The sequence below is a fragment of the Alligator mississippiensis genome, chromosome 3, assembly GCF_030867095.1.
Source record: "Alligator mississippiensis isolate rAllMis1 chromosome 3, rAllMis1, whole genome shotgun sequence".
Lineage (NCBI taxonomy): Eukaryota > Metazoa > Chordata > Crocodylia > Alligatoridae > Alligator > Alligator mississippiensis.
The window spans coordinates 265,682,715-265,705,657 of record NC_081826.1 but is presented as its reverse complement, the minus strand read 5'-3'; the positions used below and the strand labels follow the sequence as shown (position 1 = coordinate 265,705,657).

The following is a 22,943-nucleotide window of genomic DNA, read 5'->3' as shown; positions in this document are numbered from 1 at the left end:
TGGATGGGAATGTGGAGCATGGGGTTGGGGCTGGTGACAGCACAGAGCCTGTGCCCAGGGAGGTGACAGCAGTGGGGAGCTCAGTTGGGTAGTGTGTGGGTGTCAGGGAGTGTAGGGGGGTGTGGGGACTCCCCCACACTCCACCCATGGAACACAGCCCCAGCAGGCAGCGGGGGTATTAGCAGCAGGCAGAGGCATGCGGGGTATTGTGCCTGGCGGGGCCAGTGCTGCACATTGCGGTGTGGAGTGCAGCCCTCTGCTGGGCCATCTATCACAGTGCTCCCTGCACTTACATGGCACAAGGAAGTCCCACGCACTGGAGCCAGCTGGGGCAGGGATAGCAGCCAGCTCCAGTGCATGGGGCTTCCCTCCTGTGCCAGGCAAGTGTGGGGAGTGCCACAATAGACAGCCCCATGGAGGGCTGCACGTGCTGCCATGATGCGCAGCGCTGGCCCTGCAAGGCACCAGCACTGGGGACAAGAGCCCCTGCCTGCTTCTGCACCATGTGGGGGGAGTCCCCACCCCCCCACACCCCAAAAATGCCACACAACACACCCTGTCCCCACACACACCCACGTACCCCATGCTCCTCACACAAACCCCCACACCCCACCAAAAACATACCCACCTCACCATACAGACACACACACACACCCCCCCCTACATAATATACAAGACTAAGAATATATTTTTGAGTTATTATGCAATCACCTTTATATACAGCATGCAAACTGTAGGGGTGGGACTTCCAGTCCCAAGATGGTGACCAGGTGGCAGGGCAACTGTCAAGGGGTAGGGCTACCCATGCAGCCCTCAAAAGCTCACCAAACCTTGTTAAGCAGCTCTGCACCTGAAATAACTGCCCAACCCTGCTCTAGTTTGTTTCTTCTGTTGCCTTGATGTAAATGCCTTTTTCCAAAGGTTTAAAAAAATTATTTAACTTCTCTTTTGGATGAAATCTACAATGCAGGTTTGATTTAGTAGCATCTAATTTCTGTGTCACAAATAAGATCCCCTTTATTCTTACTTTAAGAATTTTCTGAATGTTTCATTCTTTTCTTCATAAAACATATCTTTTACTGGTCCTTTACTTGCAAATCATGGAAAAACAGAAGTGTTTACTATATGTTCCAGTCTTCTACCAGAATTAAAAGTCAAAAGTATAAGTTGCTATGAAAATATGCAATATTTCCATTATTTTGGCATTCTTGAAATCAGGATTCTCTTATTATAGTCTCTGAACAACTCAATACTTTCATATGAGTTAAATGTTTTATGAAACTGAAGAAGCTTAAACTGTTTTATACATGTAACCACACTTTACAATGGTTAATCACAACTGGTTCAGTTAATGATGGAGCAAGAAGTTTCTAATTTTCCTCAAGATTTAGCTGTAAACCTGGTCCTAACTATACAACTTTTAGATTCAGAATACTGGTAATGATTATTTAAACCAACTTTATTAGCTTTGATTTCCAGAACCTCTACAGTTCAGTTTCAGGCATGTCTGAAAAATAAATAACTACTGCAATGAGCATGTGCAAACCTGTTCAGAGATATTTCTGACCATATAAGTTTCCTGCTCTTCCTCTCTTCTTTCACTAGGAAAGCTGTAAAAATCAATACAAATACAATAAAAGTAACAATAACATTGTTAGTTACAAAGTAACATGTTTATGAGACACCACTTGGATGATTTCAGCACGTGAGAAGGAAGCTATCCAGCACGTACTGCATGGCACCAGGAATTCTGGCTAATGGAGATACCAGATGATACTACTTAGATGATGACTGGTATCAGTGCAGAAAAAAAGAGAGAGCTGGCTGGAAAACCAAGAAAGCAAGCAAGAAAGAAATGCAGGTGGGAAAGCATAACTCCGAGTAGTAACAGAGAATAGCTTACCATGACAGAAACTATTTTAGAGATGGTCCCTTGGAATAAAAAACAGTCCACACAACACTGGATCCAAAATGTTTGGGAAGTCTGGCTGTAGAAGGGAACTCAAAAGCCTGCCCTATCTGTTTGATGATGACATTCCTCTCTTTGAATCCCTACACTGGCTTCCTTATCTCTGTTGAATCAAAAGTGAGCTCCTTGTGTTTACATTCAAGACCTTCATGATCATTTTCTGACCTATCAATCACTTTCAATCAGTATGGATAGGTCAGTTCCTGCCCTGGATTAGCTCAAGATGCCAGCCTCCACTGCCCATTTATTAACTTTTCAAACAAGCACCTTCAGGCTTTCTCCCATGTTACCAGTAACGTTCCCATAAACATGTGCAGTGCTACCTTGTTATCACCATTTAACTCTGTCCTTAATAGGCTCTTATAACAAGGCACCTAAAACACTTGACAGTGGATTGGCTCCTGCTATACTGAGACCATTACCTTCCATGATTTTAAACTGCAAGTTTTCTGAGATAGTCCCTATCTTTTTTTGCTGTGTTTCACAATGGGCCCTTTGTATAGTGCTCCCAGGCACTGTGGAAGTGGTTGTCATGGTGATAACAGGCCAAAATTCTAGATCAAATTTGCCTGAACTTTGGCAAAGTTTGGATGCAGATCTGAATCTGAATCTTTAAATGAAGCACCTTTATCCCTCTTCTTCAAAATTAAACAAGCATTGGAAATTTTCACAGCAATATGGAACAAAGCTGTCTTTATGTATGTAACCGTCTTCAATTTTTTTGGCTAGAGATGTTTCACTTTCATTTTAAAAAGTGGGTCTTACGTCATGACCTACAGTTTTTGAAAACAGACTATAAATTGTAATAATTAATTATCTTTATAGTAGTGATAATCTCATAAGAAAAATATTGTCATGACTGTTGAAACTCTGTTAAGAAACATTCACCTGGAAACTCCCTCCACTCTGCCTTTCTGGTTGCCCTTCAAGTTCAAGGCCTATGACAAAGTATAGACAATTAACATGGAATATTTTCCACACCTTTCATTGTACGGAAGGACTAATGATATCAAGCAGGGTTTTCCTGTCAATCACAATACCGAAACAGCACTTAAAAAAGATCTAGGTTTGAGATCAAGAGTTTATATTGAATAAAATTGGTTATAGGAATTGAAATGCATATTAAATGTACAGAAATGAAATTTCTGCCAGGACTGGCTATAGCCAATTTCCTGTTTCCTGTTTCAGGAACCAGATGGAGCAACGTGCATGTCCTTGGCATGTATACTGAAGCCAACAACACAAGGGCTGACTGTTCCAGCTGTGGTTACTCGCAAGCTACTAACAATTAAGCAAATTTTGATAGCACTGCACGCAGAAGACTGACTGCTATGAATCCCATTCATATTCTCTGGTGGATGTGATAATACCAGCTGGACCCAGTGAACCGTGACCCATCATGTGACAGGGCCACTAACTTTTTTGTAATCCTGACTCCTATTGGATAACTGGAGCCAGAAAATAAAATTATGTCTCCACTCCCATGTGTCATACCATTATTGCAGCAAATATTTCCTGATTGTAATTGAATGGGCTGGGTTACACATGTTATCTTATATATTGAAAGTAGATATTTTATTGCTTTTTATCATTTGTCAACATCATATCAAGAGACGTAGATATGACCACTCCCACCACAGAAGTTTATGCAAATTTAGGTTATTCATAAAAATGTAATCCAATACTATAAATAGTATTTTTATTGCAAGTGAATCAGAAATATTAAAAATTAAAGCAAATCATGCATTAATGTGATATTCTCTTATTTCATACTGTATGACCAACCTATGGTAAACATTTATGGAACAAGGCAGAACCACTTTAAGATTGTTATTTCAAGAACAATGAAATTTGGTTAAGCATGTATATCTGCATTTTTTATCAGTTGTGATTTTAGGACTCGATAAAATAGATAGGGCATGTATACATAGAGTATAAAGTATGGCTTGGAGAGAAGATAGAGGCAGAAAGCTATAGGTAACAATTGCTAGAAAAATGACTCTTGTCTAAGACACTGCAAGTCTAGAATGGGGTTTGATATTTGATCTGTCACGTTACTGGTATTTTAATAAAAAAGTAAATCACTGGTCTCGTTTGAGGAATAAAATGCTTAGTGAGTTTCAGATACGTAAACATTACCCTTTAACAATTTATAGAACAAAAAATTCCCCAAAACAGCAGTCCATGGAAATGTAGTAGGATTGGAGTATTGTTGTAGCCATGATGGTCCAGGAAATATTCAAGCAATATCAAGGAAAATATGCTTGTTTGACAATCTTTAGTTAAAGGACCACCATCACCACTTGAAATGTGGAGACGCTGAATACAAGAGACTGCAGCACACTGCAGGATGCTAATCAGAATGTTAGAGCACATGTAAATGTGCCCAAAATTTCTGAATTTTTGTTGGAAAGCAGAGACTGAAGTTTTTAGTTAATTCTCCCATGTTATCCCCAAAAATGTTTCCTTTTCAAACCCCAAATGGAACCATCAAACAGTCATTGTGCACTTAAATGGTCTAAAACCAAGCATTTTTATGTTCTCTCTTATGATGATAATATTGTTCTATAATTATTGACTGATGGGAAGTAGGATGGATTTGAGGGACAGAATTATCATTCACCACAGAACAAGGGTATTTTATAATTAGGACAACTCAAAATGAGTGAAATAGGCTGGAGAAATCAGAATTAGTCCAAGCTTTACTTGTGGAAGAGTTATCTGAACAAAACCCCAGTGGAAGAACACTTTGAGAAATTAGTTACACAACTTACACATTCAAGTAGGGTGAAATGGGATTGCATTTAGATAATAGTGCAATAGATTCACATCACTTCTGCAATGCTAGGATGGGTGCTGTTCTCAAGTATGCCCGGCCCACCCACATCCTGTTCTGTACGTGCCAATCCTAAAATGAGGCAATGGAGCTGCCCTAAAGGTGTCCCCAAACATTTCTCTCAAGGTCCAGATTTAGATGTTTAATTTCTACTGGGAGAATCACCATTTTCATGGGAGAAACCAGTAATGTGCAGAAGTTTAGCCTTTTTCTCCTGGTACAAAAATGACCGCTTCAAGAGAAAAATGACCCGGCAATAACCATGGTTAAATTGTGACTGGGAGAATTTTTCTGGGAAGACTTAATGTCTTACACATTTTTCTATGGCTTAACTCCTCCTGGGGACCAAAAGGAATGGAGCCAGAGGAAAAGTTCCCTGCCTTCCCAAGACTGGGGGTCACTGAGCCCTGATTCCAATCACCGGCTTTTAAACCACTACCCTACTGCTGCTCAGCTGGGTGCTGGAGTACCAAGGGCCTGTCAGGCTGGGGAAACTTCTACATGCCTAGTTCCTGGCCCCTCTAGCTTTTAAATCACTGCAAGTGGGACATGAGGAAGTCAGAGAGACTGAGAACCAGGTATGTGGAGTCTTTCCCTAGCTTGGTTTCTGGTTTCCCCTTGCCACCATACTTCCCAATGGATGTGGAGCAGTGCAGGGAAGGTTATGCTGCTGAGCCACTGTGGCAAAGCTCAGGAGCCTTGCCACCACCTTAAAATGCCACCAACTCATCCAGCACTGTTCTGGATCAGCCTGGAGCAGTGTGGGGTGAGGCAATCTGCTGTACCCATGCTGCAAGGATCTTCAAACCTTGCTGCAGAAGCTGAGTGCTTTTGCTCCTTCCTGAACTCCTCCAGGTCAACCTAGATGAGTGCAAGGAATGGGGCTATTCCCCTGTGGGGAAAAACTAAGAAGGCTCTCACCATGAGAGGAATTCCTTCCCCCTTCCAATCCAGGGAGGGAAGGCATTCTCCCAGGGCAGGAACTCTCCCCAGATGTCTGTGACAGCAGCTACTTTTTGGCAGGGGAGAAGGAAGGTTGTCAATTAATGAGATAGGATCCCCTGAGGGCTGAGGTGCACCAAGGATAATCTCTCTAGTGCCCCTGACTGGAAATCTTGTTGATGTAGCTCTTCAACCATGAGACTGGAGCAAGGTTGCAAACTGTCCATAAATTTACAGACAGTCATTAAAAAGCACGCTTAAAAATGCTGTGCATAAAGTTTGTACATAAATTGTAGCTATCAATAAACACAAAAAAGTGTCAATCTGCTTGACTGAAGCTCCTTCTTGGAAAGAAGCTGGAGAGATGGAACCTGGTCTGAGCGGGAAGGAAATTCCCTTCAGGGAGTCTTCTCTCAGGGCTTTGTAGACCCTCTCTGCCTCTAGGCATATGCTGCTGCTGCTGCTGCTGTATCTGGTCTTGTAATACTGTTGGGTTGCAGTAGGCTTCTTCAGGGATCTGTGACAGGACATGGGGAGCAGTGTCAATGGGGTAAATATGATGGGGATGGGCTGTGGGGGACAGCATAATGCAGGGTATGCTCTGGGGCAACAGGGTGTGGGCACGAGTTGGAGACCTTGGGGGTGGGCAGCCTGATATAAAACCAGGTGGATAGGAGAGGGCAGCATGGGGTAAGACCTTAGCTGCAGTCAAGCAGTGTTGCCACCCCAGGAACCTTTTTTTTTTACTGCAAACTTTTTACTGACAACCAAACTTTTTTACTTTTTAAATTATACTTGGTGTTAAACCCATAAATTTGGACCCAGCCCTTCTAAACGAGGCCTGACATCAGACTTACAATTGCATTATGTGAAACATATATCAGTATATATAATGGACCACCTTCATGTAATGAGGGTTCAGATTGTTGTAGGATCAGGTTCTTTTCAAGAGCTCTGCAGCCATGCTCTTCTATAAGGGCATGGCTGTAGAGCACTTTCAAGGGGCCAATCATATGACAAATATAACTTCTGTCTGCACCCTGAAGTGCCACTTAGAGGTGTAATAGATTAAATAGAATCTGGCCCAAGTTGTCGGATTTATACTGATGTGATATTAGTGACTTTAGTAAAGTTATTCACGATATAAAGAATTAGATCCAGGAAAGACAAAATCAGTTTTATTTTTGCCCTAAGTGAGAGTGCAGCGGCCACTGACTTAACAGCTGTGACGATGTTTGTTAAGGCTATTCCAGTTAAAATACAATGATCCATTTTCCCTACTACCAAATGCCTGAATTTACCAGAATCCTGAAAACAACTTTCTCTTCTGCAGTCCAATAAAACTATGCATATGGAAAAAAATATCAGAATGACAGCAAAGGCTTTAGGTGTTGTCAGACTAGACTGTAAAATCAAGAGCTGTTCTGGTGACATATTTAAAGCAATCTGTTTTTGATACTTTACAGGAAAAAAATTACAGTCCAATCTATTTGAGAAGAAAATTCCAACCAGCAGTATATTTTCATAATTTGTACAACTTTTCTGATTAGTGCTGTTGTTCATGTAATACTACATCTTACATTTGTACCAAAAGACAGAGAATATATAATAAAATGAAATATCACATATAGCTACTCCTCTACACAAATCCTATAGACTTTTATTTTATAGTAAGCAAAATATAAATTGAAAAACAATACTGCTCTGCTACAATTTTGAGGAGCTTATCATATTTCATATTTTTTTTCTTAGAACTCCAATAACCAGCTATGCACATAGGCTTGTTCTAATTCTCTTTGATTCAGCACAAAAAAAAAAAAAGTTCAAGTAGCTTGTTTTTTGTTTAGTGGCCTGGAGCCTATATCCAGCTCATGGGTGGTATGGTTTATTTTCCTAGAAAATAAAAATTCCAGCTAAATTAAATCATCCTTTTTTCCTATGGTGACTTTTAATTTCCTTCAGCAAAACACTGCAGCAAGGTTGGGTTTTATATTTACAGGAAATGCAGAAGAAATTGGAGAGTTAGCTGGAGCCACTACTTTCCTCCTTGCCTCCCTCCCTCCCCCTAACACCGGCTTTTAATTTTCAAAAGAACTGAAACTGCTTGGTGTGGTTTCAAGAGCAGGGGTGCCATTCTCCCTGATGATGACTCTACTGACGTCAATGGCATTCTTATCATGCTTAGTGCGACATCAGAAACCAGCCCTCAGAGGCTACTCTTGTTTAGAGAGCTTGTGTTTTTGATAATCTGTGGAGTGGAGTACCGCAGTGAACAGGATTTCACTCTCAGTTAGAAGGGGCTAGAAGGGGTGCATGTCTGTAAATACATACACAAAGAAATACGGCCTTAAGAGTTTATTACATTTGTCTAGTACTGTATTTTTTAAAGCTGCAAACACATTTAATGACTAAGACAGAAATAAAAATATTTTTACTCCTACTCCCATTTAATTTTTCCCCTTTTTGGCAGGTAGCGTAAAATGTTAAGAAATGACCACAGTCTTTAATCATCTACCTTCCGCTCTCTTTGTCCCACAGTCTATTTCATTAATCCCACACAACTAGCAGTTGCAACATCCATTCTAGATTTCACAGCCTATCTAGTTGGGTCATGAAATCTGGGTCTGGGCTGCAGCAAATCTAAGCTGAAGATAAGATTTCATGAGGGCTCTCTTATATAAATTCCTGAACTGCTCAGTAATACCTGTACATGTTTGCATACGCACATCTGTTGTCATTGTTCTCTAGTTGAATTGAGCTCCTCTTACACCTCAGTTAATGTAGCTTCTTGTCAGTTAGCACTAATGAGTGAAATGAGGTTAACCCCCCCCCCACCCCCTTGCAGAACTGAGGGCTCTCAGAGTTTCCTTTCAGGCTGCAGAGCAGGGAGACCAGTTCCAGAATTCTCTCTCTAACCTCTCTTCTCCAGGGCATTGCACTCTCCTTATCACAGTGCTTTGTCTTAAAGGGAAACAAAATGCAGCGGGGAGGGGGGGGAGGGGTTGGAAAAGGGACACATGAGAACCCAACAGGATATCGGAGAATTTAATCATTTTTCCTAAATAGGCATTACATTTTAAGAATCAGTTTCTTATATGATACATTTAATTTTAAGCCTTAACATTAAGACCCTTGACTCTTCTCTCATTTATACCTGTTTTATATCAGGTTTAGTTCCATGTTTTGATAGCATTAAAACTGTACGAGTGAGAGGATCAAGGCACAGAAAACCCACTTCAGTGTTTCTTTTCAACAGTGTCGAGTGCTTTTTTTTAAACACTCCTTTTGCAGCATTTAAATTTTATGTATACTACATTTATGCAAACTAGTACTATGCAACTTTGCTATTGAAAAAGTATGCACTTAGAATTATTATAGCAGTTAGGAGGTCAAAACCATTGATATACATAGATAGGATATGATATGGAACTGCAGTATCTGCATTGTGGAAGTCATAAAGGACAAAGCAATTCAGAGATTCTGATTGATTAAATCCTTCCCAAACTTGAGTTGATGGGAAACCATGGCAAAAGATCAGGGTTCTGAAGACTCTGAGCCCCAGGTGTTTTCCTGTGACATACTTCTTGTGGGGTGATGACTGTGACACGTTACATGCTCATAATGCATTTGGGATGGTGTTGCAAAAAAACAGGGCCAAATTCGGTTTTGGTATAAGCAAGTGCTTCTGCAGCTAGTGTAAAAGGAAATGTACCTGTTTACACAGTGTATAAATTTGGCCTGCTAAGTGAGAAGCAGCACTTTGCCACAGTTTGCATTACTGACTGGAGGCTGGCAAGCACAGCTGCTTCTGTTGGATTTTGAGTGTATTTTAACAGCACAGCTGCAAATTGTACATTTTGCTGGTGCTCTTTTTGTCAAACTAAATTTGTTCAACAGGATCACACGTACTATGCCTGGGTAAAAAGAGAATTGGGAAAAGTACCCAGAGTCAGTTCTCTGCCAGTTAGGCTATAACACATTCTTAGGAGACCCTTCTTCCATTGAAAGATGTAAGTAACTTCAACAGAAGCCAACACAAATTATTTATATTTGTCTGTGAGGGGAAACTGAGCTCAAAGTCCAAAAATCTCTCTTAACTTTTGTGTTCATCTTTGTAGCAGAAACTGCTCAGTTCTATGGGCACTTGTACACATGATGTCATTACCATGCACGTGTGACAAAAATGTCACTTTGTGTGGCTTAACAGCATCACACTGTACAAGTGCAAGAGTTTTGGGGTTTCAAATGAGTTTGCATCATTGCAAACTAAGCTACATCCGGATGTAGTTTAGTTTGCAACGTTGCAAATTGCAACAATGCAGCTGTCAGCACAGGAGAGGCAGGCAGGCTCTGCAGATAAAAAGGACTGGGTCTCTCACTTCTTCTCTCTTCTGCAGGTTCCTGTGACTGGCAGGATGCCTGGGGCCACCTAAGAATGGGCAGGCTTGCCCCTGGAGCAGCACAGGAAGGTAGCAGGAGGGCAGCTGGGTTTGCTTGCAGTGGGAGAAGGCAGCGGAGATGGTGCACGGAGTGCTGGAGGCACCCGATCCAATGTTTCCCTGAGCCCACCCGGGCTTCCAGCACCGCATTTGTTGAGGGGCCCGATCCTATTTTTCTGCAGAGCCTGCCCACCTCTCCTGTGGCAAGGGGGTGAGCTGACAACTGCATTGTTGCACCCATCTCAATCCAACTCTTCCCCGAGCCTGCTTCCTGGAAACCCACCAGGTGCTGCTCCCCAGTTGGGCTCATGGAATAGTTGGATTAGGCCAGGTGCTGCCTCTGAGCTGGGGCAGCACCTGGCTTGCTAGCAGCCCACCTGCATGGCCCCAGGGGGCACTGCCACACAGAGGGAAGGGCCAGGGCACACCACAGCTCAGGGGCCACTTGGCCTGCCAGCAGCTTGCCCCCAAGCCATGAGCAGGATCTGGCTCTGACAAAAAAAAGAAAAGAAGAAAGGATTAGGTCCCTTTCCATAATATGATGGAAAAATTGAAATGGTGGGTTTCAATTAAAGACCCACCATTTCAATTTAGGGGACATAGAATAAAACCCTGAGGAATAAATCCCCATCATTTGTACAAGTACCCTACAAGGATATGGACAGACAGATGATCACATACCCACATATAATGTGTGTTGGCTGTGTACAATGATGTATGTTGCATCAGGGAATGTGATAGATATATAGCTTATCTCAGGGTAGCTGACTACAGTCTGTTTTTACTGTGTATCTATACTAGGTGTCAGAGAGCAGGTAGCCTGTTTCAATTGAGGTAAATGGCTATTCTGAATTAAGTTTTATGAATAAATGATACCTATACACTGGTATAATTTACACCAGTGGAGTTTTACCTCTTTTTCATTCAGGGGAAATTCTCTATTGAATTGTAAGTTATTACCCTGGCTTAAGGGTTTGTGTCATCTGTTCAACACATTCTTATCCTAATGCAAACAACTGACTGACTCCTGACCTTAGGGCCTTGTTACTCATTACACTGTGAGCTGCGCAAATGTTGATTGGCTAGGCTGAGTTCAAGTTTGGAACAGTCACACATTCAGGCCAGCAGGGGCCTAGAGGCCTGAAAGGTAAGAATCTGCCCCCCCACCATCCCCCGCCCACCTTCATTCTGGACTTCTCCCTACCCCCTGCCCACCAGAGCTCTCCTGCCCCCACCCCAACCCAGGGTGGCCACTCCTTAGTGCAGGGGTGGGAAAAATATGGCCCATGGCCTGGATCAAGGACATTCTATCTGGCCCTTGGGGCCCCTAAAAGATTTAGAAAGTTAATATTTATCTGTCCTTGGTTCCTGTAAAAAATGACAGGAACCAAGGGCAGTAGGGCCCAGGGGAAGCCTGGCAGGCTCCCACAACAGCAGGGCCCACCCAGCCCCACCCCCCAGCTGAAATCCCCAGCCAGGGCTTTTAGCCTGGGACCACATGGCTGCCCTGAGCTGGAACTGCAGGTAAGGGAGAAGGTGGGGGGGAAGGGAAGGGGAGGACTCTGGGCAGGGAAGGAGCCCAGGGAAAAGTGGCCTGGGGAAAAGCTGAGTGAAGGGGGGGAAAAGTGGTCCTGTGCCCACCCCATGCCGGCGCCCTGTGCTGCAGCCACTTGCAGCCTGGGTGGGGCTGCCTGTGCCTGCTCCGAACAGCCCCACATGGGCTGCGACCAGCTACAGCAAGGAACGCCGGCCATGGGGTGGGGGAGGGACCACTTTTCCCCACCCCGTGCTCAGCTTTTCCCCGGGCTCCTTCCCTGCTCCTTTCTGGAGTGGAAGAAAGCAGCCCCTCCCCCACCCTGTGGCTGGTGCTCCCTGCTGCAGCCACTCACAGCCCACACAGGGCTGTCCAGAGCAGGAACAGGCAGCCCCATGTGGGCTGTGAGTGGCTGCAGCCCAGGGCATCGGGCACAGGGTGGGCAAGGGGTCACTTCCCCCCCCCCCCCCGCACTCAGCAGCAGCTTGTAACCCGGCCCCACTGCAAGCCTGGGCCCCGCACCGGCTCCGGGCTCACCAGTTGGGGCTGCATGGTGGCAGCACTGTGGCCCCCCCACTTGCTGTGCCAGGCAGCGTTTGCCACTGCCACCTATGGGCTGCCCTGCACATGAGCTCTGGGCGGGCAGCAGTAGCCAACACTGCCTGGCGCGGAGCCCAGGCTGGCAGCAGGGGCAGGTTATAAGCTGATGCTGAGCACGGAGAAAAGCAGCTCCTCACTCGCCCCTGACTGGTGCCCCACACTGTAGCCACTTGCAGCCTGTATGGGGCTGCCTGTGCCTGCTCCAGACAGCCCCGTGTGGCTGCGAGCACCTGCAGCAGGGAGTGCTGGCCATGGGGCAGGTGAGGGGCTGCTTTTCCCAGCGTTCAGCACCAGCTTCTTCCCTGTCGGTGAGCAGGGGGTCGAGGCTGTGCACTGCCCCCCACCTGTACCACAGGGCTAGGGGGCACTGGGAGTGAGTAGGTGTGGGAGCCAGCAGGAGCACAGGGCCTGCACCAGTGTCCTGGGGCCAGTGCTGGCAGGGTCCCCAGCAGGGTGGCAGGGGCGGGGGGGGTCCCAGCTGGCAGGGGCTCTATGGAGCCGGGCCAGCTCCCCCCTCTCCCTGCTGGTGCAGCCCAGCCCAGCTCCACAGACCCCTTCCAGCCTGTGCCCCGATTTGGTCCCCACTGGTGCTGGCCCTGAGACATTGTTCCCAAGACACTGGGACATTGGTGGCTGTCTACAAACTAATCGGGGAAGATCAACAGCAAATCGGTAGACCTCTTTTCTTCCCAGCACCACCTGGGGTGACAAGGAACAATGGTAATAAGCTGATGGAGAATAGGTTTAGGTTAGAGATCAGAAGGCAATATTTTACAGTTAGGGTGGCCAGAATCTGGAACCAACTTCCCAGGGAAGTGGTCCTCACCCCTACCTTGGGCAAATTCAAGAGGAGGTTGGACGATCACCTGTCTGGGGTCTTGTGAACCCAGCATTCATTCCTGCCTGTGGCAGGGGGTCAGACTAGATGATCTGTTCAGGTCCCTCCTGACCCTAGCTACTATGAAACTATGAAACTAAGATGGTGACCAGGGAGCGGGGCACCTGTCAAGGGGCGGGGCTACCCATGCAGCCCTCAACAGCCTGCCAAAACTAGGTAAGTGGCCCTCTGCCCAAAATAATTGCCTGCCCCTGCCTTAATGTAACATAAGATGGCTAACACAGATCTGAGATAATTGTGCCTTGGAGTGGCATAACTTTGAGGCCGATAAAAAGTGCTTACAACCAGTTTAAGGTGTTAATGTGCAGATAATCTAGGTGTTAAGAGTTCCAGGAGCTACCCAAAATTAACATGTGACAAGACCCTAAGTATGGAAGCACACTGAGAAAAAAAGACACAGTCATGCAGATCTTTGCATTTGCCCTGCAATTGGCAGGCAAAGGATCCATCCAAAATGCTTTCTAACACAATTTGGCTCATAAGCAAGGATAGTACCAAGCCATAATAGAGCTGTGCTGGGAAAACATATATCATATAACTAGGCCAGATTACACTTTCCACTAATACTTCTAACATGGATTGGTTGGACAATGTATCCTCCACTTTGTTAGGTACACACTATATTCATGAAGAGAATTCATGCAGAGTAGGAAGGTGGCAGGTTGGCTTTGCAAAATGTGTATATTCTGGTTTAGGGCTATTGGAGGTGTCATTGTACCATGTTCGGACACAGTTTTAGGCTAGCTACCTAGCTCAAATGCCAACAGCAGTGAAGCCAAGATGGCACTGTCTGTAGAAGTTCATCCAGCATTCAGGGTACTCAAGTGGCTAAGAATATGCTGAATCCCATGCAATTATGGCTTCATTTCCATTGTTTCTTGAGCTAGCTAGATGAAAACTAACTCAAGTTGTCTACATGTGTTACAATCACATCTCCAACTGCAAAGGAAACATAACCTCAGAGCAGGCTGCTCACACTGAAACATTAACATTTGTTTTTCAATAACTTAACTGACCCATTCCCTGACAATGAAGGAAGCAGTAAGCTGTACAGACAGTGGAGAGGGATATCCTGTGTACTATATAGTTGGTAGTCTAGTGTATGTGAAGTGTGGGATCAGTTCAATTCCTGCTATACAGGAGTCTAATTGGTATTTTCACTGGCTATTTTAGGAAAGAAGTTGAAGATCAAAAGGAAAAACCTCTCAATCCAAGAAGTACAGATTTGTATTGAGATCTGGCAGTGTATGGAATTTTATACAATGGCTTCTGGGTGTACTGAATCTGTTCTGAGTCCAAACATAACACTTTAGTTCCAGGGTTGTTGATACATTACCCTTTACCAGCACTAAGTTTTACCTGCAGATAATGAATTAATGAATAACAGTTTTATTGTTTTTCCCTAATTTGAAGCTTATGTATCTCTAACTATATCGTACCAATCTTTGTATATTTAGGAATATTGAAAATGCTACATTCTATGGTGCAAATGGGACATATATCACACCAAAAAAAAGTTACAAATGAATTTAATACTGTACATAGGAAGAAAATATATTTCTAGGCAAAATGAAAACTACAGAGCTTTTAAAAAATATTGGCACTACACATGTTAATTTTTGGAGAACTCAATTAATAAACAAAAATGAAAATAATATAGCCTCTATTTTCCTGAATCTCCTTCCCCTTATTACTTCTTTTGCAAGGTGTGAAGAATATCTATCATAATTTGAAGGTTGTTAGTGCCAAATCCTAAAGGCATTTTGATGTCAGAGGGAATTTTATCTAATTAATACCTAAAAGATTTGGCTATAAAAGTTTATCTGGATTAGGTAAATGAAGCCACAAACAATTTCAGTTGTGCTTCTTCTTTAAGACACGCGGCAATAGGCAGACATCCCAATGTTTAAGCTCATATTCAGATATCTATGTCTACTATTAATATTTTTCCGCTTGAAGGAAAAAAAAAACAGAACAAAAATAATTGGAGCGAGATCTGGAGCTCATTACTTTTTCTGAAACTGCATGGGTTCAGATGATATGTGGAATTCATCTCTAGATCCACTTCTGTAATTTTCCTTCACTTGCTAGGTCAGAACCTTTTCTGCTTCTAAGACCTCCAAGTGGCACTTATGTGGTTTTTAGGCATCCAAGCTACTAAACACAGAACTATTCCACATTGCACAATGGGCACAGGACTGTCAAGAAGTCTCGTTTTCTTAAGTTTCTCTATTTTGTCCTGAAAGGCTCTTCAGAAAACTAGACTTGGCCTGACTACAATCCAGAATGGCCGGCCACCCAGTTCAGCTTTGTTGTGATCCATTCCATCTGGAATAAATGTTTAAATTCTGTATAAATCCAAGATTCCTTACACAGAGGAAAATATGCCAAACGACTATTTGAAATTGAGGGAAAGGGGTACCTTTTGACTAACAGCTGGTGGTTATCATGCTTTCCCAATAATTGGAAGACCTGCATCTTGTCCCACTCAGATCCTGCTCAGAACCTGCTGCTCACAAACAGGGGAGAATTGGTGGGTAATGTGGTAGTGGATGGCAACTTGCACAGCAGTGACCATGAGATGATAGAATTCAGGATCATGAGGAAAGGAAGGATAAAGAGCAGAAGAGTAAGGACCCTGGACTTCAGAAAAGCAGACTTTGACTCACTCAGGGAACTCATGGGCAGGATCCCCTGGGAAGCCAGTCGGAGGGGGAAAGGAGTCCAGGACAGCAGGCTGTACTTGAAAGAAGCCTTACTGAGAGTGCAGGAACAAACCATCCCAATGTGCAGGAAGACTAGCAAGTATGGCAGAAGACCAGCTTGGTTTAGCAGGGAACTCTTCAGTAAACTAAATCACAAAAAAGAAGCTTATCGGAAGTGGAAACTTGGACAAATAACTAGGGAAGAATATAAGACTGTTGCTTGTGTATGCAGGGATGAAGTCAGCAAGGCCAAAGCACAATTGGAATTGCAGCTAGTAAGGGATGTAAAGGGTAACAAGAAGGCCTGTGGAGTTATCCCCGATATCTTTTGGTAGAAGAATGAACATACTCAGTTCTTCTGTCTTGCCATAGGGGAGCTTGAGCACTTCTATCTGAGGTTCTTCTACAATGGCCAGGTTGTATTTGCCATTTTGAAGGGGGGTTCAAAAGAGGATGGAGCTAGACTGTTGTTAGTGGTGGCAGATGACAGAACAAGGAGCAATGGTCTCAAGTTACAGCAAGGGAGTTTAGGTTGGATAGTAGGAAGATTTTTTTTTCACAAGGAGGGTAGTAAAACACTGGAACAGGTTACCCAGAGAGGTGGTGGAAGCTTCATCCTTGGAGGTTTTCAAAATCCAGCTAGACAAAGCTTTGGCTGGGATGATCTAGTTGGGGATTGTTCTTTGAACAGAAGGCTGGACTAGATGACCTCCTGAGGTCCCTTCCATTCCTAACTTGCTATGATTCTATGATCCACATCTCCTGATTCCTAAGTAGGTGCTCTAATCACCAAGCTATGAATTAGACAGGAGTGAAGAGATCCTTCCTTCTCCCATTAAAATGGCTCACCTGCTGAAAATAAATGCTGGTTCCAGAAGGAGAGCACACAAGATGGAATCTGACTCCATAACCTAGTAAGGTTACTAGTAATGCTACTCCTGTAGCATTGAGGCCTGGCTTCTGGTCCCTACTGGCAATATTATTAATTCACTTTTCATTAAATAGCCATTGGATCAAATGATTAAATAGGATTGCAAGGAGAAACCAGAACCCAGGACACTTTTTCTCCCTTCCAGGGTATGTCCACACTGTAATCAGAGATATGATTGTAGCTCAAGTACAGTACATATATATGCCTGAGCTGGATCTAAACAGGCTAGGTCAGGACTGATTTATTTAGGTTTTCTGGATAAAAAGGAGATATGAAAATTGACGTAATATTGTTTTGGAATGTTATAACACTGCTCAGCTACATAGGGAAAATGAAATGAGACTACAATGCTTTGCGTTATTTTGATCCTTTAAAATACTCATAAATCCTGGACATCCACGTGATGCGTTCTCTACTTAACTGAAACCACAGCTGTTACCTTCAGCTGTGTAGACCTTGCTACCATGCTTCAAAATATCAACTCATAAGCGTCACCAAAATCTTGAGGCTACCAAAATCTGAGTACATAAATGTGACGACAAAGGGCAAAAGTATATTTTGCAGACCCCTTTAAAAATGCTAAGTGAGGCTCTGTTAATAAGGCCTAATGTCTACATAAAAATCTTCCTCTGCCTTAAGAAGGGAGTTTGTACCCAAAAGCTTGCAAAGAAGATTTTTTTCCAGCTATTTTAGTTGGTCTAATAAAAGATATCAGATTTACCCAAAGAAGCCTGCCTGCCTATGTCTTTAGACCAACATGGCTACAACCAACACCCCTGATACATAAAATTCTTGCATTTATTTTTACAAACTTGGTTGCTGCCAGATACCTTCATCTTCATAAACATTTTATTGTGATTAAATTGCTTTAAAATACTCCAAGTTATGCCTACACTCTCTGCAGAACCCAGCCTAACATAAAATTTTATGTCTCTTAATACTGGTCATTTCATGGCATGCATCTTGCTATCAATCTAGAAATATATATTTTTGAGGAAATATTTGAGTTATTGTTGTGGTTTTTTTTTAATGGAAGTCTTTTCAGCTCTGCAATCAGTTAAGTACTGTATACCTTCATGTGTCTGAATTGCAGTGAACAGTCAGAAAAATATATTTTTTTCACATCTGTTTATCTGAATAAATACATATTGGTTGCTAAGGTAAACAGTACAAAATCAACAGTCTCAATTATCTTATTCTAGAGAACTGCAGCCTTAGGCTGTAATCTCCACAGATCTTTCATGTCAAGCAGTGGCAGGCCAGGTCAGGATACAAATAGAAGAACTCCAAAACAAATCTAAATCATGCAAAAAATCACATTGGTGATTCACTGAACCTCTCACGGGGCAATGAACTAATGAATGTGCCACATTTCAGATATGGTCATTAAAAATCCCAGAATACTAATCTCAAGAACAGGTGATAGTTGGTTTTTTTTTGTTTTTTTCCTCTAACCAAAATACGAGTAATAATATTAAATTTTCCTAACTTTAATTCCCTTTAATACTGTTGTTCATCCCAAAACACTTTACAAACAGTTCATCGATCTATTTAGTCTTTACTTAGGAAAGTAAACTTGTGTGTAAATCTGTTCCTATTCAAGACAACACTTACACATATGTAATTAGACACTTGCTTGAGTCTCATTGAAAGCAATGGGACATAAGTACATGCCTAAAGTTGAGGGATAATTCCTTAAATCAGGGCTTAAATGAGTTTAATCACAGGGAATTAAAAAGCAGAATAATTTTAAGAAGATTTCTTTGGGCTGGTCTTGAGCTGGACAGTGGCTTTGCTACTATACCCGGCAAAGTTTTCAAATCAACTAGAAAGATTCAGCACTACATAATAAGGAAACAAAATCCAAGGCAAAACATGAAAAGGGCCTTCTGTGATTGAAGGCTTGTCTGCACTAAGGAAATGTACCCACCATTGTTTACACTTCCATTAAAACTGGTGTGTCACTCTGGAAGTTTGAGTGAAGGGATATTTGTGCAAGACAATACATTGTCAAATATACCCTCAGGTGTTAGAGATCACATAGCTGCTATATCATGTATATAGTAGAGTGCCCTGCTTGGCTCATCAGCTCTACTTATAAGCAGGGTATCTTAGCCTATGAGGAAGGCCATATAAATGCAGCTATACTACTTCTGGTGCCAAAGCTGTGTAGGTGTACCCTAGATACACTACCAGCTGCAGGCATTGTTTTCATTCACAGTGGGATATTCCTTGTGTAGACAAGACTCTTGAGGCACAGCTATAGCATATTATGTACTGCTCTCAGAATATTATATGGCTCTGTCTACCTTGCAGAGGATCTGAGGTAGGTGTGACTGATTTTAAAAATGGGGTCAGCCTCTCAGGGGTGTTGCTCCCAGGACAAAACCAAGTTTATCCCATTTTGGAAAAAAACCCACCTTTTTGTATCTAATATAAAAAATACATCTTTAAATAGGGATTAACATATATTTTTTTAATCCTTAGTGATCAAGAGAATACCCCTATTTCTAAATTAAGTTTATCCAATTAGAATATTGTAGTAAAACAGGTAATTCTGTAATTCTAAGATTTTTTTTTCAAATGTATATAAATCTGATTATGCACTTAATTCAGTCATAGAAAAAAGGGGGCTGGTGAGGACCTCAGCAGGTCAGTTAGTCCAACCCCATGTTCAAGATAGTTGAAACCAGTATCATCCAGATGCCTGTTTAACCTGCTTTTAAAAACTTCCAAGAATGGGACTCCACAGTCTCTAGGTAATCTGTCCCTATACTCAATCACCCATCATAGTTGGAAACTTCCTCCTAAAATCCAATATAAATCTCCTTTGTTGTAAACTGAGACTGTTATTTCTTGCCCTATTCCTGTGGCCACAATGAAGAGCCTATTGCCCCCAGTTCTCTTTTCCAAACTACATAAACCCAATTCTTCTCATTTCCTTTCCTTGTAGGTCATGTTTCCTAGACTTGTAACCATTTTTGTGGCTTTCTGCTGGATTGTTTCCAATTTAACTATGTCTTTTTTTAAAGTGCATTGCCCCAAACTGTACCTTGCTGTATTCAGCAGCAGAGGAAAAGAGAAGACAAGCAGCAATGGTGACACTTAGCCCCTGGGAGCTGGAGGTTCACGAAAGCAGCAACTGAGAACCACTGCTCATCCCCTCTACTCTTTTCTCCTGCTGTTGAATTCAGTGGGGGACAGGCAGAAGGGGAAAGTTGAATAGGTATGGCACCCACCTACTGGACTCTGGAGTTACTTGAAAGTAGGGACTCATGACAGACCCATGCTGACCAGCTGGTGAGCTCATATAGCTCACAGCACATACAGAGCTCAAGGCAGGAGCTAACTTAACATTGTGGTGAGCTCAGGAGAGGTCACTGGTATCCAAGATCCTGGCAAGCGGTGTGTGGCCATAACCCCTTCAGCTGTGTGGCACATCTGTAATGAGCTCTCTTCACTGCACGAGACGCACTGCTGAAGTGGGTGTAGTCGCACCCTCCTCACAGTGATCCTCAAGCTGCTCATGTTGATATTTAAGTTTGCAGTCCACTGTAATCTCCAGGTCCTTTTCTAGAGCACTGCAGCCTGACCCCTCATTCCCCAGTTTGTATTTGCACATTGATTGTTCTGTCCTGAGTAATTAAGTTCAGATTTGTTATCCGGATCATTCCTAATCCTATCCCCTAAAATGTACCATTGCAAAGTTGCTGGCCATACACTCACCCCCTTCCTCCAGCTCAGCAACATCTATGATTGGTGATTCATCAATCATGTCTCATGATCAGTTTGGATTTTGACAAATCAGCATTTTCCAGTGAAAAAATACTTTGTCAGAAAATTTCTGACTAGCTCTAATTATCTTGTCTTAATGCACAGAAAAGTTCTTAAATGATATATTGATACTTTTATAAAAAACGTTCTTTAATGAATCTGAAATCACAAACTTATTTTATAAGTCTTTCCAAAAACCCATAAACATGTTCAAAACATTTAAGAAAATTTAAAAGATATACAAACCCTCGAGTTCCTTAACTCTGAAGGAAAACTTATTACATTAATCTCCAAATTCATATTAAATATAAAATGTATTTTTGAAAGTCAGAAGGCTGAAAATAAATCAGCCTCTGGAAAATCTGGGCATAGGGCTACATCTCACTATCCCTGGCACAGAGTGAAGAATGACATATAATTTTTTCAAATAACACAAATAAATAATAGGGGGCGCTACGAGATGCTGTCACCGTAGCGATGAGCTATGGGGATGTAGCTCATTGCTACAGCAACCTAGTGTCGGCAGGCATGAACTGTGATGCTGCCACTACTGCACAGTAGCAAGCACAAAACAACCCATTCGGCACTGGGACCACACAATATCAGTGGTTACTGAGCAGTTGGGTGCACATGTAGATGGCCCAGGGAAAAGCGGCTAGAAGGGTAAGGTTTCTGCTATTGTGCTTTTGCGGGCTTGTAAACTGTGCCGCATGGTGGGTTTTGTGGCTCATTGACGTTTATTGGGCCTACAGACTATGATCTTGCCAACTGGATAGCTAGATCCAACTTTTCATAGGTAGAGAACATGTAGCTGCTAACCCAGCTGCCTGCAGCAGTAGTGATGAAAGAGAGACTTGCTCACTATGTTCTTTTTTCTGTGCTAGTGTACAAGCATAGTATGGGTCTACTGAATGGTTAGCGCCATGGTACTTTATTGCAGGGTGGTTAAATTGAAAAGACTATGAGGGCATGTTTATAAGATATTAAGTACTGGAGAAGTTTTGCTGATATGATTGTTATCAACCCTTACTGTTTTTACTGGGTTGCACTGCAAATGCATATGCAATGCTTACGCCATGTGCAATGTTGAGGTTACGCTGTGCTAGCCACTGTTCATCCATAGCACTGAAACAGCTGCACTCTGAAATAGCTGCACTCAACGTGAATGTAGCATCCAGTAAATGTTATACTAATAAGGAGAAAAAGAATTAGCTTTCCTGCCACCTTTTGTTTTGAATCCTGCAGAACCTTGGGGCTCGGTAGGGGTGGGGAAAGTGAGAGGGGAAGGAGAACTTGAAAAAAAAAAATCACATATATGCAGTAAGGCACAGAAATGGCAAAGTGTAGATTTCAATGCAGTGTGTTGTCTTAAGGACTTATTTTCAATAACATTCTACCTGAAAACCAGATATAGCTGCCATCCTTACTCTCCCCCCACCTCCCTGTCTCACAGCCATTAACTTCTATCCCCTCTGATCTTCCATGCCATGCAGTCAAGGTTCTTTGGGTAAATCTGATACCTTTTATTAGACCAAATGCAGTTGTGTTTTCGCAGACCTGCATTTTGCATATGGGCATAAGCTTCTATTTGACCCTAGAGAATACATTAACACCAGCAGACTCTCCCTATGCCTGAAGGGTGGTTATGCCTAAAAGCTTGTAAGGAACAATTTTTCCAACTATTCAGTTGGTCTAATAAAAGATATCACATTTACCCATAGAACCTTATCTTGCTAAGCAAAAAGATTCGCAAATAGGGCAGAGTAAGTTGCTATTCAACCAGACTACGAGACACAGACCTTGGCCTGTTATGATACTACTATTTGAAACAGAGTAATTCTTTTGAATTTTGCTATTGTTTACTCATACTGTATAAATGATAATACAGGCAGTCCTCAACTGTGTGCTGCCACTGCCACCGCTGCCACTCGCCCAGCTGGGAAGGGGCAAGGCAAAGTCACTGCTTGTGCGGGAGGCACAAGGGAGGCTGAGGCAGCTCTGGCCACTGTGTGCTGCTTGTCCATAGGCAACGGAGTGGCTCTGCCCCACCCCGGCTGGGTGAGTGGCAGGAGGGCATAGCCCCCACTCCCAGCGCCCTCCGCTGCCAGCCTAGAGTACAGCCCGGTGCAGCCCCGGCCACACCCACCCCATACAGATCCAGGGGCATACCCCCCAACCCATGCCCTCCCGGACTGGTGGCAGGAGCAGCAGCGAGAGCTGCTGGACACACCACCAGGTGAGCAGCTCCCAGACTGGATTCATGTAGCAGTGGGAGCTACCCACCCTCTCCCTGCACCCCTGCTGGACAGCCCTTG

General features: G+C 43.1%; 1 protein-coding gene across 6 annotated transcripts in view; it reads right to left on the bottom strand.

Annotated features, from left to right (window-relative positions):
• The window catches only part of PDE4D (phosphodiesterase 4D), a 1,195,501-nt gene that overhangs the window by 124,598 nt on the left and 1,047,960 nt on the right, over nt 1-22,943 (bottom strand). Inside the window, exon 8 of one of the 6 annotated variants that reach the window (XM_059725154.1) lies at nt 3,518-6,264. The exons of the other annotated variants lie outside the window; for them this stretch is intronic. Within the exon in view, the coding sequence (XP_059581137.1) occupies nt 6,257-6,264 (8 nt within the window). The 3' untranslated portion in view covers nt 3,518-6,256. Of the gene's footprint in view, nt 1-3,517; nt 6,265-22,943 lie in introns of those variants that run through there. 6 annotated transcript variants of the gene reach the window in all.